The sequence below is a fragment of the Mercurialis annua genome, linkage group LG6 (assembly GCF_937616625.2).
Source record: "Mercurialis annua linkage group LG6, ddMerAnnu1.2, whole genome shotgun sequence".
NCBI classification, from domain to species: domain Eukaryota; kingdom Viridiplantae; phylum Streptophyta; class Magnoliopsida; order Malpighiales; family Euphorbiaceae; genus Mercurialis; species Mercurialis annua.
Genome location: NC_065575.1, coordinates 7418481 through 7432837, shown reverse-complemented (window position 1 = coordinate 7432837; position 14357 = coordinate 7418481). Strand labels below are relative to the sequence as shown.

General features: G+C 32.0%; 2 protein-coding genes across 2 annotated transcripts; one reads left to right on the top strand and one right to left on the bottom strand.

Annotated features, from left to right (window-relative positions):
* The first annotated feature begins 5964 nt into the window (after window positions 1–5964).
* Window positions 5965–8065, top strand: LOC126687501 (uncharacterized). The gene is made up of 6 exons (XM_050382060.1): window positions 5965–6026; window positions 6094–6430; window positions 6496–6567; window positions 6621–7248; window positions 7336–7484; window positions 7586–8065. Exons 1-6 carry the CDS (start codon window positions 5965–5967, stop codon window positions 8063–8065), a joined length of 1728 nt encoding a protein of 575 aa, XP_050238017.1.
* A 1630-nt stretch (window positions 8066–9695) lies between these two features.
* On the bottom strand, window positions 9696–13996 carry LOC126653959 (4-hydroxy-tetrahydrodipicolinate reductase 2, chloroplastic). The gene is made up of 9 exons (XM_050347964.2): window positions 13842–13996; window positions 13510–13665; window positions 12662–12899; window positions 12141–12274; window positions 11987–12061; window positions 11141–11242; window positions 10749–10858; window positions 10576–10663; window positions 9696–10141 (listed from the first exon to the last, which is right to left on the bottom strand). Exons 2-9 carry the CDS (start codon window positions 13660–13662, stop codon window positions 10073–10075), a joined length of 969 nt encoding a protein of 322 aa, XP_050203921.1. The 5' UTR covers window positions 13663–13665; window positions 13842–13996; the 3' UTR covers window positions 9696–10072.
* Window positions 13997–14357: the final 361 nt, after the last annotated feature.

Genomic DNA, 14357 nt, shown 5'->3' with positions numbered 1-14357 from the left:
CTTACGTGAAATATCCATGTCATTTATCTGAAAAAATATTTCAGATGGCCAAAAGTAGGGGTGTTCAAACATGGGTTATGCAACCCATGAATTTTGGATGAGATAGTATTTCTAAAGTAAAATTAATTATTCAATTTTTTAAAAAAATTCACTACAAAAATGAGTTTTTCAAAATTCATAACCCACATACTCAAGTTGCACATCTCTAGCTAAAAGATAAAGTTATACAACACAGCTATTGTAATATGTTATTCGTGTAGTAAACTAATAATGTGTTATCCATGTATAAAATTAAATGATAAAAAAATTAAAAAAAATATCACAAACACTCATTAGTTTGTCGTAAAAATAAGGTGGCGTAACGGTTATACGAAATACACGTTCGGCCAAAAGAGAGAAATATTTTTCTATGGTTTAAGATTCTGTATGAATTTTCAATTTCAAATAAACTTTTGATATTTCAAAATCAGATCAAATATCTCAGATAACATTTTTAATATAGCCTACTCAAATTGTTTTATTTTTTAATTGAAGTTTTACAAACTTTTTTAGCCATTTCTTTTCACTTTGTACCTTTCCTCTTTAAGAAAAAGTCAATTTTGAGTGAATCGGTCATTTCAACTTAAAAGTTGACAAAACCAGAACTAAATTAACCCTTCTTACAGAAAAAAAATAAATTTTTAATTAAACATAATTAACTCTAATTAATTATAATTAAAATTCTAACTAATCCTAATTAGCTTTAATCAAGTCTTCCATATTCTTCATTTTTTTTATTTCTAATCTATTGCTATTTTTTTATTAATAGTTTACTATAGAAACTAAATTCCCAATTCGATTCTTGGTTTGTAACTGGTTTTTTTCCGTCAAATCGTTTAGTTTAAGGCGAATTTTAATCAGGCTCTTTAAAATCATATCATTTGGCATGTTTTAAAAGTTTGTATGTACCAATGAATTATAGTTCAACTGGTATAATCCTACACATTCATATACTAGGTTATAAGTTCAATTTTTCTAATAAGCGTTTCCCAACAATATGCTAAGTCATTGAGACTCACTTTTCAAGTTTTGTCCATCTAAATACATTTTAGTGCTATTTATAATGACTAGTGTCGCTTTACGTGTTTCACACGTGGCTCGTAGTGTGACTCGTCAAATTATTAAATAAAATCAAAAATTATAGTTAATTTAAAATATATAGTTTATCTTATTAAATCTTTAGATGACTGTTTTAATTATTTAAAAAAATTAATTGGTACTCAAATTTTATAATTACAGAAAATTTTAATAGAAAATATAAAGTAAAGATTAAAATAGTAGTTCATTGAAATAGTTTATCTTATTTAGAATTCTATACAATTAAAAATAATTAAAATAGTATTAATCAAATAGTCAAAGTAGTATATTTTAATTAGTACTCTAGACAATTATTTCAATATAGTAGTTTATTTTAGTTAGTACTCTAAATTATCTTGGCATAGTAGTTTATTTTAAGTGGTACTCTAATTTTTTAATAATTATCTTAACTAATAATTAAATTTTATAAGTAAAAAAGACAATAACGTAAAAGTGTATGTCCCCCCCCCATCTGTGCTTTTATATATAGTATAGATATAGGGACGAAGTAAAAAAATTCGAAGAAAACGAAGTAAAAAATTCGAAGAGGACGAGGTAAAGTTAAAAGCAACGGTGACTTCCGGAAAGAACCTAAATGCAGGTGTTGTTGAATGCTATTTGTGGCATGTAATCAGTTTTTTTTTATCGGAAGATGGTTTCATGTAAGCTTAGGAATCGACTACAAGAGTTTCAGGTCTAGCTGTAAAAAAACGGACTAGAAAATTACAATATATGAGGCTATATGACAATTTAATGTGTCAGCCAAAAACATCAAAAATCTAGATCTAAAACTAAATCTAGCTAAATGACATAAATTTACAAATTTAAAAATTACAACAAGAAATTTTTAGATCTACAAAGATTGTCGAGAGTAAACATTCAAGCTGCATAAATTAAATTTATAAACAAATCTTACAAATGGAAACACAAGTAAAATACAAGCTTTGTCGGTACCACTTGTTCTGATTGACTCCTAAACGAAGAACCACCAAGCGATTTGAGAGCACGCAAAAACTCGGACTGTAGATCTTAAGATTTCCTAACGAAATTAAGAAAAAATATCTATGTAAAGCTTCTCATTTGAAGAAGAACAACCCATTTAGGGTGAATAAAAATCCACAAAAGGGTAAATGAAACCATGGAGAGAAGAAAAATAAAAGACATATAGCAAATGCTATTTATTTGTGGTAGAATTAGAAAATATAAAGGGTGGAATGCCAAAAACCACCTCAGGTGAAGGCGGCTGCTGTTAGGTTAAAAAGAGAGGGAGAGTTTTGCTGTTAATATTTGTAGGTTCAGTTTGGCATTTTGTTATAGGTTATATGTAATCAGTTGATTTTAGCTGAATTGTATTCCACTATTACTCTGAAGTTGTAATGGGTTGTCTTGAATTGGCGAGTTTAGAATTAGGCTGGTTCTGTTGTAGAAGCTTAGGTCTGTCGGATTTATGGCTTAGGCCAAATTGTATTCTTCTACTATTTCAGTATTAGAAGGTTTTTTAATTTGTTTCGCTTAGAAAATGAAGAAAATAAAAAATGAACTTGTATGCACCTAGGGAAGTTAGTTTACTCCAATCTCTCAATATTTTTGAAAGCACATTATGCATATCATATGTTATGTTTTCAAATACCGAAATTCAATATTTAGGTAATAGTTAATGTAATTATCAAAAGGTTGTCATTTTTAACATATGATGAAGCAAAATGAAACTAACATGACTATAAACAAAATAGTTAGCTAGTTATCACACAATTTGAACTCTATAATTTCAAAAATCTAAGTTGTTTGAAAATATATAAAAAAGATTTTAAAATCTCTAATATGTATACAATATATCCTTTAATAATTAATATTCAACAAATTAACGCTTCTGATAATTAATAAAATTTCAGGAAACCAATTTTAATATTACGTCTTATATAATATTTAATAAATTAATAATTCTAATAATTAAAAAAAAATTAAGTCCACAATATATTAATTATTAGAAAGTCGGCTGTATCTATAAAATTTCACATTATCTTATTCTATGGATGTACCGGTGAGTGAGAGTACCTTTGAAATTATCCTTAACAAAAAAAAGACTTCATCAATAAAAGAATATCCAATACTTTTAAATTTGGTTGGTACATTTTCATTGTAGCCAAGCTATGCATTGTAAAATTATATTTATAAAAAAAATATCAAATATTCTTGACTGTTTTTATTTATGACTAAACTTTATACTTCCGTGAATTGTAGCATAATTTTGATAAATATTTGTTAGGTGAAAAAAGGTTAACTTGATATAATACATACTAAGAAAAATTTGATATGCACAATTGACAACAATTGAAATATATTTATTAAAATTATGTCACAATTGACAATTTAAGAGATTGAACTATAAGTATACAAATTGACAAAAAATAAAATTTTAATGATTATGTGCAGCAAATTTTATACATGTCGAATATGATTTGTACAAGACAGTTTTAAAAAGATAAAAGGAAAAATTTGAATAAAAAAATTTATAATTTTGGCTTGCCATCTAAATAAAAACATTATGTTTTAGCGTGAAAGCGGCAGATTTGGATGAACTCTTTTATAGCAAAAAGTATAGCTCGATGATATTTTTATAGCAAAATAAAATATACTCCCTCCGTCCCGTTTAAGAAGTTCCATATTCCATTTTGGGATGTCCCATTTAAAAAGTCCCATTACTATTTTTAGAATATTTTTTCCATTGAATACATTTTACCCTTATTTTAGTTATCTTAAAAAAGTTTTATGGAAAATTCCACTATCATTAATAGGGACAAAATATGAAAAGACAAGAATAATTAATGTTTTCTTAATCTGTGTGTAAAGTCAAATGGGACTTCTAAAGTGGGACGGAGGGAGTAATAATTTTTCTGTAAATACTGATAATCCAGTGATTCGATAAGTTTAATATCCATACTTGACCATACCTACTCTCCCACTTTGTATAAAACATTAACATTTGGAGGCTAAATCCTCCATCCTATCGGTCTTTATTTATTTTTTTCAAATAAAACTTTACACAAAGAATCTTCTCACCTTAAATGATAGAAAGATTCTATATTAGAAAAGGTGGTTTTGTTAGCTGAAAAACCACCTGTGTCTTTATCTAGTAGTTTTTTCTTTCAAAATCTAATGAGACCTTTTTTTTCTTATTTTAGTTTGATGGATTTTCGACCCGGTTAAAAGGTTTTGTAATTTTTATAAATAACAATAGTTAGTAAACTGTTATTTTATAAATAAGCACCGTTAGTAAACTGTTAGTAAACCGATAGTAAACTTTTTATTTGTAAACCATTAGTAAACTGTTAGTAAACCGATATTAAACTTACCGTATTTTTAAAAATAAAATCCGTATTTTTTTAATCAAAAAGTCTAATTTCGCAACTTTTAAAAGTCAAACCGTAAAAATCAACCAAAACTGGTCAAACTATATTTTTCAAATTATTTACACACAGTATGAGTATTTTTGAAAAGCTCTCATTTTAAAAAGTCTGAAGTCTTTAGAACTGAGTTGTTTCAAGATCGTAGTTGTAATATTTGAACCATATATGTATTTGGGCAACCTTTTGATAGCGAAAAAATCCTACTCGAATAATGTATAATTTACAGCTCTTTCTCTTAAAATTGTTCTTTTAATTTGTTGAGAAACTATTCACTTCTGTAATTTTTATAATCATCAATAGAAATTTTAACCGTTGATGAAGCAAAAACCGGTGGATCTAATTAAAAAAATTAATCTAATAGAAACTCTTCGATCCAAACAGGTTCATGAAGCTTTTACACGACTTTTTATGTGCGGATATATGAGATATAAATCATTATCTTATAATCAAAATCCTCAAAAGTTTATAGAGAAGCTCGTAATCAACTTACGAAATCCAAAAAACACAGAGTTCCCTTAAATTCTGTAATATTAGTGAGTAAATCGCACATCCTTCTTTGGTGCTCTCGTCCAAAACTTGTTTGTCGGTCTGTTACGAGTTAGTTGATCTCATGTTACTCTCCCGTAAGAAATCAATCATGTTGTAGATTCGCTTATTTGCCCTAGATCAAATCTGCATTTCGCCACATCATAATTATTAAGACGGTGATAACAAATTGCCTTATAAGTAATCCTTTAATCTCCAACCCTTCATAGTTGAGCTGAGGCCATGTTTGGTTCATGTAATAAGTAATAGCTATTTCGCATCGAATGACAATTTTTTGCTTTGATTCATGGAATAGGTATTCCAAAGATGATTTTGTATAATAAGTACTCCTCTCAAAAACTAAAGAATGACTATTCCATCCCTTATGTAATAACTATTTTATTTCATGCTATTCCATTCATGAACTAAACAATGCCTTAGGGTTATACAGAAACCAAAGCAAACTGAATAACATGGCAGAACCAAACAATTTACTTTACTTTGAAAATAAAAGAATTTTATTTTTGTAATTTATTAGCTTCCACTCATATACATGTCATTTTCAACGGGGGCTGAAGGAGCTTCATTACACCAATATAGGTCACGCAGATGATTAGTGTTTTAAAAATCAAATTGGTGGCTGAACCTGGTTCACCGTTCAACTAGTTCAATAAAGAAATTAAAAGTTAAAATAATTAAAATTAGAAACGGAAAATTTGCTTTCCGATTTGATAGCGGTCAAACCATATTTTTAGTTTTTTTAGTTTTTTGAACAGAACCATTGGCCAGATTCCGGTTTGACCGGTCCAATCGGCCGGTCCGTTTTTTTAAGCACTGCTAATGATAATCGAGGGACTATAGAATAAGAATTTAAATTGTCCCATGCATCATGTATGGATAAGTGTTACCATTCTAAATGGATAATTACTTGAAAAATGGAAAGAGGTATTATGACACTGAAGTAATGTATGAAGCAAGGTCAGCTCCTACTCTATCCCACCTTTTTTTCGCAGACGATAGTCTTTTTTTTCTTTAGACCTAACAGACAAGAAAGTCTCGCTATCATGGAATGTTTGCATCTCTACGGGCAAGCTTCAGGCCAGACTGTGAATTTTGATAAATCCTCTATTATGTTTAGTCGTAATACTTCTTTGCTTGATAAATCTACTTCTTGCTCTATCCTGGGTGTAAAAGAGCAACTGGGTGAAAGGACTACTTATTTAGGCCTTCCTTGTTTGATAGGTCGGAAAAAGAAAGGAATTTTTTCTTTTATCAAAGACAGGGTGTGGAAACGGCTTCAGGGTTGGACGTATCGGTATTTATCGAAATCTGGCAAAGAGATCCTTATCAAAACTGTGTTACTCTCCCAAATTATACTATGGGTATTTATCTGATTCCTTTAAGCTTATGTGCTGAACTTGAACGAATGCATAATTCGTTTTGGTAGGGAAATGGTCGTGACGGTGGAGGTATTCATTTGAAAAACTGGGATAAACTATGTGTTCCTAGATTCATGGGGGTCTCGGCTTTTGAAAATTACATGAATTCAACCTCTCTCTTCTCGCTAAACAGGGTTGGCGACTTGCTACTAATCCGGATTCCATAGTTTCCCGATTACTAAAAGCTCACTATTTTCCTATATCGAGTTTTTTTTCTGCTAGGTTGAGTGGTAATCCTAGCTTTGTATGGATAAGCAGTTTAGTCAAATTTAGGAGTTCTTGGGTAATAGGCGATGGACAGACAGTGTCCATTAGTGGTGAACCGTGGTTGATGAACATCGATAATCCGTTTACCACGACAGATTTACATCCAACTATTGCACAAGCGAGTGTTAATTCTTTGCTCAAAGTTGATGCTAAAGAGTGGGATCTAGATGTTGTTTCAGATTTGTTTAATAGTCGGGATATCTCTGAAATTGTTAGTATTCCTCTTGTACCTGATAAAAGAGAAGACTCTCTTTCTTGGAGGCTGGAAAGAAGAGGCATATACTCGGTTAGGAGTGGGTATAAGCATTTGATGCAGACTCGACACCGTGGTAGTAATCTGGATGTTAGGAGTGGTTGGAAGGATTTATGGCATCTTCATATTCCTCCCAAAGTGAAAAATTTCCTTTGGCGGGTTATCTCCGGCTGGTTACCAACTAGAGATGCCTTGAGATCTCGTCACGTGGAGCTTGAAGCTATATGTCGTGTTTATGCTTGTGAGAGGGAATCGCTTCCTCATATTTTTTTCTAATGTTCGTTTGCTGTTTCGTGCTTGACTAAGATTGGTCTCCAATTGGTTGTAGGTCAGCTTACAACTCTTGGCCAGTGGATGCAGTTGTTCATATCCCAAATGGTTGATCAGCAAGAGCAGAATGCTATGGTTCTTTGGGGAATTTGGGAGAATCAGAACAATTTAGTATGGCACGGTCGTGGTAACTCGGCTACTTATTCTGTCTCTAGTGCACTAAGATTCCTTTCAGACTTGGAAACCAGCTCAGCTCAAAATAGGAAAATGATGATAAAGTGTTTTTTCCTATATCTATCTTCTGGCAGTTACCGCAGGTTGGTCACGTCACTTGTAATTTGGATGTTGCTATATTTCGCGATAATCATCGTATTGGAATCGCTTGTGTGGTACGAGATCATGATGGTAAATGTTTAGGAGCAAGGGCTCGTTCGATGCCAGGGTTACAAGAGCCTCTCATGGCGGAAGCTATCAGTTTTAAAGAATCTTTGACCTGGGTCAAAGGGTTGGCTTCGCACAATGTTCGGTTTGAAACAGATGCGTTACTTCTAGTTCAAGTTTTCTATTCTTCATTAGAGGATCGTTCATCTGTTGGTTTGATTGTCAAAGAGTGCAAGCATCTTCTTAGGGACTATGTCAATAGTTCATTGAGTTATGTCAGAATATCGGCGAATATGATTGCTCATACTCTTACTCGGGCGTCCATTTCTATGTCTGATATTTCAATTTGGTGGTCAGATATTCCGGAATTTTTATCTTTCTATTTGTACTCGGATATTTCTAATTAATCTAGTTTAATTTCCTCAAAAAAAAGTAATGTATGAAACCGAACATTAGAGAAAGTCATAAAGAACTCACAACATAAAGTTATTCCAAGATGTAAATATGATGTCTTGATCATCTAATTTAGATCTTGCTCCTTGAGCACCACAAGCTTGAATTAATCTCCCATACCGCTTTCAGCTTTTAGTTAGGTTCATCCCCTTAAAATCCCCCCACCCTTTACATCCAATTCGTTTGCACCCTCACATTGTAAGACTACCAAATATATCCAAATTACAACCTTTCACCTTCAATTGCACCCTCAAGCATTAAATTGACCTCTTTTCACTTGAAAAATGTTCAAATCAATACTTTAAATTTTAGCATATATTTTAAAATAGGACTTAATATTTTATTTAAAACAAAAATAAACCTATTTTTTCAAGTAAAAAGATATCAATTTAATGCTTGAGGGTGCAATTGAAAGTTAAAGATCGTAATTTGAGTATACTTGGTGGTTTTGCAATGTGAGGGTGCAAACGAATTGGGGGTAAAATGTGAGGGGGTTTTAAGGGGATAAGCTTTTTAGTTATGTGTTGCTATCTGATTTATAGTTTACTGCTGAAACTAAATGAATAAAGAATCACTTCACTCTTTAAATTTGGTGTAAAAAAATTAAAAAAACTAGTCTCTAAATTTCAATTTAAAAATAACAAAATGATTTTTGATTTTTTTTTGATTTTATAATGAATAGTGTAGCACACACGTGCGACTGGAAAAGAACTGGGGAATATGGTATTTTTGATTCAAAGATGTCAACTTCTAAATTGAATGATTCAGTTTAGTTGAGATTGAATAATTTTTTAATCTTTGTACAAATTTGAACAGGTGAAGTGATACTTTTTTCAAAATCAAAATCCCGATTCATTTTTTGGTAGATTTTTTTTTCAGGCTAACAATTTTTTTAGGCCAATTTTGTGTCGTTGTTCATAATTTTTGATGTTAAGATGGAACGGTTTTATTCTATATTAGGAAAAAGGAGCGCCCGTTAAAGAAATCGAAATCATGACCTTAATAAAATAATGCTCAGCATTTATGTTCATTGGTGACCCAATTTCAACTGTCCTAATTTGTAGTTGATGTAAACAAAAAAATGAATAAGGCTTAATTTCAACAATGTCGATTTTGTTTAAAATCGGTGATAAAATTGCAAAAAGAATTAAAAGATGACGATTTTATATGATAACTTTTAAAAGACTGTGATTTAACGTTTAAAAGTGATAATTTTATATGAAATTAAAATAAAATTAATATGTAAAGTACAATGACTTCATGAATTTAAATTTTTGAAAAAAGCGACCAGATAAATGAAATGATAAAAGCAGGACGAGTTTAGACTTTTTAGTTTAGAAACCCACAACGCTAACCAAAAATTGCAACAGCAGCATCAATTTTCATCTGATAAGAGTAAAATTACAACAGTCCTTCAAGTTTCACTCTATTTCACTTTCTTTCCCAGAAAAAACTCTAAAGTTTCACCATCTTTCAGCTGTTCAGCAGACCTACTCGGCCACTCCTTTTGAATAAAACTTTAACCATTTGGAGAATAAATCCGCACAAAAAGACCATACTAATGTATTCCTCAACTATTGGATCTAATAAAAAAAAGTTAATTTAATAAAAACTTTTCGATCCAACAGGTTCTCGCAGCTTTCACACAACTTTTTGTATACATGAGTTATAAATCAAACACCTCAAAATTTTATGGAAAAGCTCGCGATCAACTTACAAAATTCAAAAACCATAATGCCTCCTTAAATCCTGCAATAATAGTGAGTAAATCGCACATCCTTCTTACTTGCTTTCATCCAAAACTTGTTTGTCGGTTTTCACGGGCTTGGAGATGCAGGGATGATCGCACTAAACCACATTTTGGAACTATGAGATTCTTCTTTGAACAAATGCAGAGCACTGATTCCATCACCATGCGTAGACAGTGGACGCGCAGACATAATAGGAACCATTGGGCTAGTTCATCTCATGTTACCCTCCCGTAAGACATCAATCATGTTGTAGATCCGCTTATCTGCCCTTGATCGAACCTGCATTTTGCCACATCGTAATTCTTAAGATGGTCATAACAAGACGTCTTATAAGTAATCCCTCAGTCTCTAACTCATCATAGTTGAACTTAGGGGTGTACAAAAACAGAAGCAAACTGAATAACATAGCCGAGCCAAAAAATTCAGTTCAGTTTGAAATTATAAAAGAATTTAATTTCAGTTTGATTGGCTTTTCTTTTGAAATAAAAAAAATAATCAATTCACTTTTGTACAAACAATACCAAACTGAAAAAATCAATTGAACAATTAGTGCGGTTTGAAAGATTTATTTTTTTTAAAAAAGTTGATTGTCCTGTTTAAAAAAAAAAAAAAATCAAAATGTCGGTTTGGCCCAATTTGAACCGATTGCTCACCCCTAATTGAACTAACATGTTCCTAGGCTTGTAAATTAAGCTTGGCGGAAGTAATCTTACCATCTTAGCAAGGAAAATTATAGCGTCAACAGTGCCCTCTGCATAAATGGATCTTCCACAAACGTTATGTTGAAACTCAAAAGAAACACTGCATGGAAAATATAATTGTTAGTGAAAAAATTGGTTCTTGCTAGACCAGCCTAATTGATATCAAGCAAGATGTTTGTCATTACGTTTCATCAGGTGATGTGAGATGATACATATGGAATGCATGACCAGCCAAATGTTCTTCTGGAACTCCCACCATCTCAATCTGTTGCTCGGGATCTCGGATCATTTGAATCTGCCAAAGTAAGTTCAAAAGAAAAATGACTTCGGAATGATTACTAATCACAACAAATCATAGCTTAAACTTCCTCCGTGAAGAGTAATGTCAATTAGAAAAGACGTAACCGTCAAGATATAATTTCCTCCAAGCCATGCCAATCTCTGGTTAAAATTAATTAGGCTTGCATGATTGAGATGGCAGATGCAACCAAAATCAACTACGAAAGTAAGCAGATTCAAATTTTTTATTTAAATCAAAAAGCAATACTGCTGAAACATCAAGATAATTTGAACAAACCGTATCCATGTCGAAAGCCACACCCAATTTCTGGAAGCAAGAGATAACAGCCTTTGCCGTTCCGGATGTGTCCAACTTTGCAGCTTGATGGGACTCCAGCACCTATATTGGTAAATAGGTGTATGAATAAGCACTCATAAAGAGTAATAAATCAATTCAGAAAAATATGATTGCCCATAAAGTAGAAACAATATATAATCATACTAATAAACAATGACCGCAGATTCTACATTTCCAAATCAAACCAGTACTGTGCAAGCACTATAAATCCATTAAAAGCAAGTATTTACTAGTTTAATCTTCAACTGGCCATCTTTGAAGTCAATTTTATCTCTGCCTATTAGCTGCACAGCTGTTAAACTTAGTTCTCTGATCTCCAAAATGAAAATTAGACCTGATCCAATACAAAATAGCAGTTCAGCTGACTGCTAGAGTCAACAAGGTAAGGACTCCGTGTTCTATACCTTGATTTTTTTTGTAATTACTATATTTATATCTATTGCGCCTGACAATGCTACACAGCTTAAACCAGGTGAACAGAAAAATCTGAAGACAGCCCTATCAAACGAAGTCCAAGGAATTCTTTCACACTTGCTCAAAACAATGTGCTTAGCAGTTAGCGGAGCAGTTTAAAAGGGTTAAAACGCTCACGAAGAGACAGTCTGAAAATATATAACACAAAAGGTTCTCATCAAAAGCCACATTGCAAACGAAATTAAAAGGTTTCACATAACTTCTCAGAAAGGACCTTCCAGTTATTATATATTTCTCATTTGATAGATCAAAGCAAACCAAGAAAGCAGAACAGAGCTTTTAACCAAGGGTGAAGATGTAAAAGATCAATACCTGAAGTGAATACCCAGCAAAAGCTCCAGGAAATTGCTCAGCCATAATATCCATTGCTGCAAGAAACGCAACCACCTGCCAAAATTATAGCCTGTTACGACAATGAACATGATAGCCTTTTAAGTTTTGAAAATCATATTCCAGTTTAAATTACCTGCTTTCCCATCTGTGGAGAGATCACAGCATAAACTTTTGAGTGTTCTACTACCTTATACAAGAGATCCCTGTCTCCACCAGTGGTTCCCATAACAAAAGGCACTCCAACTTTGCAATATAGATCTGCATTACCTGAACATCATAAATGATATAAAAAAAAGGCAAAAAGTTAGCAACCATAACATAAAGTATTAACAAGCATCAAGGAAGCTTCTACTACAATAAAATGACTGAAATCTTAGACCTTTAGTAATCCTCACAAGTCTTAAAGATATTAAAAATCTGTTTCTGTGAGCGAATTGCAATCATGTAGAGGATAATAACACTATATTTTACGTAATTGCTCTTTACAATCAATACAAATCAGACAAATACGTAAGAAAGTGAAGCATCTCGATAGCAAAAAGGGTAAGCACGTGATCTCCTACTACTAATATTTTGTTTTTATAAGGGTTGAGCAAAATCAACACTTCAGGTTTATCGTTAACTCCTTCAAATAACAAGACACATATTACTTACCATTTACTGCTGTAGGAACAGTGTAATCAACCACAATCAGATTCGGATGTTCATTATACATTGTTGCAAGAACATCTTCTCTTTCAGAAGGACCGTATATCTTAATGTCTTTCCCACATACTTGCACATTCTGCCCAGATTCTTCTGGTGAGCCAAATGATACTGGAAGAATTTGAAGCCCTGCTGAGTCTGCTGCCTTAATAACAGCCTTCCCCATATTCCCACTACAACCATTTACCTAAAATCAACAAATTAATGTCAAAAGCGTCAAATGAAATTAAAACAAAACAAGTCCATAGTGATTATGTTTTGGGGCACATAATATGCGAACAGAAATGAACCGACCACCATTAATGTACTTTAGATAACATTATTATTTACTAGAGACCGAAATACCAATCATGGTCACGGCCAGAAGATCACTCAAGCAGGTGAAAAGTAAAAACAAATTACAGAACTTAACTGAAAACCAAGATTCCTAAGAAAATAATTACCTACTCAACTATAAGTTGAAAGAAAAGCAATAGATAAATCCATCTTAATATTGGCATAACATCATCATATTCTCGAGAAAACAACATATATCCAACATATACCCGCAATCCCCAATGCACTTAATTATTTTATTTTAAAAAATGCATAAATGAGAAATAATAAAAAGGCACAATTATTAGGCCACTTGATAAATTACAAGCTATATACCATTAACATACATCAAGCATAGTATATTTGATAGACAGACATCGGCTTATAACAATTTCACATCCATATTATCACATTCTCCACATAATAGGCTAGCCAACGAACAAGACAACATTTTTGAATTTAAAATAAATCAAGCAATATACCATAATCGGGATGTCAAAACTGCCCGTTGACATGGCCACTACCGCCATGGAAGTTCTCCGTCTCTGTTGCAAAGAAGCTCTAATCCTCTGCCTCCCATTACCATTGCACAATGTATAGCTCAATGGTTTAACAGAAGCACAAAATGCTGACATTGTCTGCATCATAACAAAAAATAACACACATAAACACAAAAAATTAGCATATTTAAAGGAATCAAATTAAAACCTACATTCATAAAGATTAAATCTCGAGTTTTACAAATTAAAATAGAAAACATTTACATAACGGATTTAAACTCCATTTTTGATTAATTAACAACAGAAGGACTTACTTGGCAGTCGGCGATGCGGTTTGAGCGGCAAATGAGCTTCAGATTTGGTTGTTTGTTTTACCGGTTAGGGTTTTGGGTTTTAGAGGATTAAAAAAATTTAACTGCTTCTGTGTAGATTGGTTTTGGTTGCACAAACCAACCGAACAGAGCAAGTAGTATACAGTTGGTTTTTGGTTCGGTTCATAAGGCCATTTCTATAAACCGATTAAGTTTTCAAGAAAATAAAAATTGAACTGAAATGATATATTTTGATTCTGTTTATTTTTCAATTTTGTTTAAATTTAAAAATATTTGTTTATAAAGGATCAAAATTAAATAGGTATAAATTAGACTTAATTGCACGAAAAATCACCAACTTTGTCGTATTTTTGTATATTAATATGAACTTTTAATATTGTCAATTTCAGACATGAACTTTCACATTTTTGCAATTAAAACATATGTTGAATTTCCGATTGCAAGCTGCTTATGTAGACATCAAAGTATGCCGCGTGGGAACAATTTTTGCCACTCAAT